Source organism: Photinus pyralis, unplaced genomic scaffold (genome assembly GCF_008802855.1).
Source record: "Photinus pyralis isolate 1611_PpyrPB1 unplaced genomic scaffold, Ppyr1.3 Ppyr1.4_LG1, whole genome shotgun sequence".
In the NCBI taxonomy this organism is placed as follows: domain Eukaryota; kingdom Metazoa; phylum Arthropoda; class Insecta; order Coleoptera; family Lampyridae; genus Photinus; species Photinus pyralis.
This window is the reverse complement of record NW_022170249.1, coordinates 47,964,811-47,969,863: the sequence shown is the minus strand read 5'-3', so window position 1 is coordinate 47,969,863 and position 5,053 is coordinate 47,964,811. Positions and strand designations below refer to the sequence as shown.

General features: G+C 33.5%; 1 protein-coding gene across 1 annotated transcript; it reads left to right on the top strand.

Annotated features, from left to right (window-relative positions):
* Positions 1-506: 506 nt before the first annotated feature.
* Positions 507-4,303, top strand: LOC116162036. The gene is made up of 4 exons (XM_031475558.1): positions 507-2,887; positions 2,937-3,140; positions 3,362-3,466; positions 3,528-4,303. The coding sequence occupies exons 1-4, from the start codon at positions 1,444-1,446 to the stop codon at positions 4,301-4,303; spliced, it is 2,529 nt and encodes an 842-aa protein (XP_031331418.1). The 5' UTR covers positions 507-1,443.
* The last annotated feature ends 750 nt before the right edge of the window (positions 4,304-5,053 follow it).

Here is a 5,053-nt window from a genome sequence, read left to right as displayed (position 1 = left end):
TGTTGACAATCACGCGTTAGTTATGGAGTCGGATATAGATACCAGCCGAGATACCAGCATATGGCAAAACATTGAAAAAACAACCAATATCATTTTCCCTCCCTATCTTAAAAACCTAATGACTGCTTTCGGGTTTGATAACGAAATTTCGATATCTGCTTTTGCTGAGGACGATATTCCCAAGCTAGAAAACTTTGCTTTAACAGTGCTGCCTTTGATACTCCCGGAAAATTGTAGTAGTGAGGAGAAAAAAAAATATTTTGGAATATTTTACGCTAACATTAAAAATTTTCAAATTGTTGATGGACATAAAAAACTTCTTATTAAACTGATTAACTACTATACATCAAAAAACTCTGAAAAAAATTCTGTTCAAAAACCTAAGTCAAAACGTCAAAAGCAGACAATCTCAAAAATACTAGATACCCCAGATGCTCGCCCAGATGATATCCCCGAAGGTGGTGCAGATAATTCAAAATCACAAACACCTTTATCTCTACCTTCCTCAAACGAGACAATAAATGAAAAAGAAGAAAAAACAAAAATTAGACAAATGTGTTTAAAATGGTTGGTATCATATAAAGAAAACTTACCTCCAAACAAGGACTCTATTAAAGAAATTATTTCTAGTCATTTGGATTCAAAGATTGATTATAATATCCGTGTATATACCACTCCTCAAAGTGCTGTTAATTGCGCTATAGCTTACCTGACGTGCAGCTTTTGTAAAGCCGATATAAAAATTGTGAATGCCATAAAGGAAAATAAGACTTACTGGACCTTGTCAAATTTTTTCAAGCATATTAGGAATCACTATGACAGCAAATCTAAGAAACAGCGATTCAATACTCTGCACCAATATTTCAACAAGTACAACGAATCGGAATCAGCTACTTCCGAGGCTACTTCTTTTAAACCTGGTACATCCGCTGAAGTCGAGGCTGAAGCGAGGGCTGAAGTTTACAACTATCAAAGATCAAAGCAAAAAGAAAATGTACAAGCAGACACTCTACCGGCAGATGCAAATGGCGATGGCGAAAGCGATGATGTTACCATTATTCTACAAGAGGTGGTTGAACAAGTTGAAGGAGTGGGAGAACCTCAACAGGATTTTCTGTAACCGGGGACACATCCGTTGATACGATTTGTGTTCCCCGGTCAAATATTTCTACCCAGTTGCCTACAATAAAAGATAACGTACAATCGAACATTAAGCCATCAGCGAGGCCATCAGTTACATTTGGGAAATGGAAACAATTAAAATATCAAAGAGTTGAACGAAATCGGAGGAAGAGAGAGTCTTCTACCAATAATACCAGTATTACAGACTTCTTTCCGTTGCTTGATAAGATTAGTAGCATCCTATCCGAAGAAAATCCAAACATTTTGGCAGCTTGTGATAATATCTACCAGCAACTAAGTTATAAACAACCTAGCGAAAAAATGTCCTCAAATATACAATTAAAAAATGTTAGTAATTTGATGAAAATATTGTTAGAAAATGCATACAATAATCGGAAAAACTGCAATGAAAAACATCAAGGAAAAAGGTACAATACAACTGTGAAGCTATTTTCTACATATATTTATTTGATTGGGGGTAAGCTATTGTATGAAGTGCTTTCCAAAAATTTGGCCGGATCGCTACCATCTGTAACAACTGTTCATAGAGAATTGTACACTAACATCAGTCACGAAGAAGGGAAGTTATTAGTATTCCAATTGAAAGAATTTTTACTGAGAAATAAGTACCCTTGCAAGGTATGGGTATCGGAAGATGGGACAGCAATATCAGGAAAAATTGAATACAATGCACATCAAAATGTTTTGGTCGGGTTCACCTTGCCATTATGCGAAAAATCCGGCATTCCAAAAGGAATCTGGAAAGCAGATACTGCGCAAAATATATTTAATGCTTTTAAAAACGGTAGTATATCAAAATATGCATACATAATTACAGTTCAACCACTTGCATTTAATGCTCCCCCTTTTTGCTTGTGTGCCTTTAGTACTGATAATAGATTCACGAGTCAAGAAGTAGTCAATAGATGGAAACACATCACTGAAGTTTGTCTTGAAAACGGGATAGAAATATGCGGTTTTTCGTCGGATGGTGACACACGGTTATTAAAAGCAATGAAATTTAGAACTGAAATACCCAAAATTAATCTCAACTTTCCATGGTTCCAAACAAAATTAAACAGTACTGACCCTTTATATATTCAGGATACTGTTCATATAGGAACCAAGTTAAGAAACTGTTTTTTAAATAAAAAAATTAACCTTACTATTGGCAACTACATAGCATCAAAAGACCATCTGGCAACTTTAATAGAAACTGTATCAAAAGATCAACACCTCTTATGTGAAACCCATTTGTCTGGAACTGATAACATGAATTTTGAGTCGGTGGAGAAAATATCACATGCCAGAGTTCAAGAGTGTCTAGCAAAATATGTGGCAGAAAGCCAAGCAACAGTAGCCTTTTTAAAAGTTATCAGATACGTACTGGATTCATTTTTGGAAAAGTCTTTGAAGGTTTGCGATAGAATTTATTATATGTGGTATGCGGTTAACTTTTTGCGACTATGGAGACATTTTATCAGATCACATTCAGCACTAAATTTATCTACCAATTTCATAACCTTAAACGCATATTCTTGCATTGAACTAAATGCTCATGCTTTAATTCTGGCCTGTCAAAAATTTTACTCAGAACCACACCTTTTCCAACCATGGTTATGGAGTTCACAGCCGTGTGAAAAATTGTTTCGAGCTACACGATCTATGACTTCAACTTTTTCAACAGTTGTAAATTTCAGTATGTTAGGTATTCTTCAGCGCCTTCATAAGTTTCATAAGATCAACGAAATAATGTCCGAAATCGGTAATCTAGTCTATCTTAATAACAAAATGTGCTTACACAAACGTTTTAGATGATGAAATAAACTTTCCTAGAGAAAATACTCGTAAAATGGGAAGTCAAACTCCAATGGAAGAAACTATATACATTCCGTCCATAAATGAGATTGCTGATATTGTTAGCAACGCCAAACAAGCAGCAGTGAATGATATTCAAAGTCTTGGAATAACCATTGAATCTAATGAATGGGAAACAGTGTCTATATTACATGTAACAGGTAAGAAAAACTAACGTTAGTTATGCATGTTATGATACTGATATCGATGGTTCTGTAAAGTGATTGACTTTAGAATTCTGTTTTAGTTAAATTTAGTTTGTATATCTACCGTCTACCCGGGTTGTCAACTATATGTATTTTATTAACAATTAAAAATTAGTTCAAAAACATCTTTAATAAATAAAACGGTGTATATGTTTAATCGCTTATGTTTATTTCAGATTTAACTTCTTCCGAACCTGAGGAAAATACTTCAAAAGAAGCTGAGAACGAAGCAGATTTCATGTATGATATCCCCAACTCTTCTGGTTTAAATAATTGTGACGGTAATTTCTGTAATTAAATTTTATTTAAAAAAGTGTAATTAAATAATACCTCTTATTTTAGATATGAGTGAGAATGAAGATCGAGATGAAGATATTCTTGAAAACTTAACCAAACTCTCCAAAGAAATAGGGACAAGTGAACTGAACTTGAAAGATTACAGTAAAAACGAAGCGAAAAAAGAAGCCAGAAGGAAAAACAACGATTGCGACCCTTGTGTAAAATATGAAGCAAATGGAAAAATATTAAACATCCGAAAAACTACCTTATGCTGGCTACTTAGTAAGAACATCGATAGGATAAGTTCTGATCGATTATTAAGATTTGTTGGAAATAAAAAGCGTAGGGAAAAGAACTCGGAAAATAATAACAGCAAACATAATGCTAGTTTTAAAAATAAAAAGAGACTGAGAAAAAGACCTAGGAAAGATTTATCTCCACATTCTTCGACTAACACAGAAGATGATAGCTGTGAAGAAATGAGATATGCAGAGTCTGAAGATTCTGATACGTTGGTTTTTGAAGAAGATGAAGAAATTGTACAAAGTAAATCCGAGGTTAATGATGTCAAACTTGAACATTACTATGCCGTTGCATATAATGATGGATGGTACATCGGGCGTGTAGTGGAAAAAGTTAAAGATGATTTATTTCAAATGAAATACTTAAAATACAGTTTAGACAAATTTATTTGGCCACGCACGCCTGACATACATGATACTAATATTGAGTATATATTTTATGGGCCAGTCTGTTTAGATGGAAATGACCCCTTTTACTTAAAAAGAAGTGACAAAGTTGCTGTGGAAAAACTTTACAAGGACATTATGAATCGGTAAATGTTATTCATTATGTAAGTACACTTCTACTTATTAGGTGTAAAAAAACTGTACACGTTTTCAATATATTAATTACCATTTACGTATTTTAAATCTCACTTCATTCCTTCATTACCTTTTCAATCTTTCATTCCATATTTAAATCGTGTCATTATTTTCATTTTCAATTCTTACGATTTCATTCTTTCATTATTATTTCAATCTTTCATTACACACTTCAATCCTCTCATTATTTCCATTTTCAATCTGGTGTACAAATTTTAAGGAAGTGGTTTCCCCCTCGGTATCACCATAGTAACTCATTTATACTTAATGACAAAACAAACAAATATTTGCAGGTCATCAAAAATTAGAAACGTCAATTATTAATTGTCAATACCTACTAAATCACAAGATTTGCCTTATTTCGTATAGTTTCTGGAACTTCTTCCTCGTTCACGATGAATTGAATTATTTAAAATTACGTTTGACGTTTGGATGGTTTCAATCACATTAAAATTCGAACCACGCATACTCGATCAAACACAATGAATTATTTTGTAAACGAATTTTGACGAAGAAAAGTATTTGTAAAACATAAAATTGTGTATGTACCACGGGCATAAACTGATGTTTATACTCTCGGGCGACTAAAAAGCTCTCGGGCCATAGGCCCTCGAGCTTTTTAACTCGTCGCCCTCGAGAATATAAACATCACTATTATGCCCTTAATACATAAATAACTATTAAACTATTATTATGGATTTTAGC

Excerpts from the sequence above, each read along its gene's own strand:
- LOC116162036 (XM_031475558.1), top strand. The coding sequence starts at position 1,444 with ATGTCCTCAAATATACAATTAAAAAATGTTAGTAATTTGATGAAAATA. Across the intron at positions 2,888-2,936 it reads CGAAATAATGTCCGAAATCG|ATGATGAAATAAACTTTCCT; the intron begins GTAATCTAGTCT and ends CAAACGTTTTAG. Across the intron at positions 3,467-3,527 it reads TGGTTTAAATAATTGTGACG|ATATGAGTGAGAATGAAGAT; the intron begins GTAATTTCTGTA and ends CTCTTATTTTAG.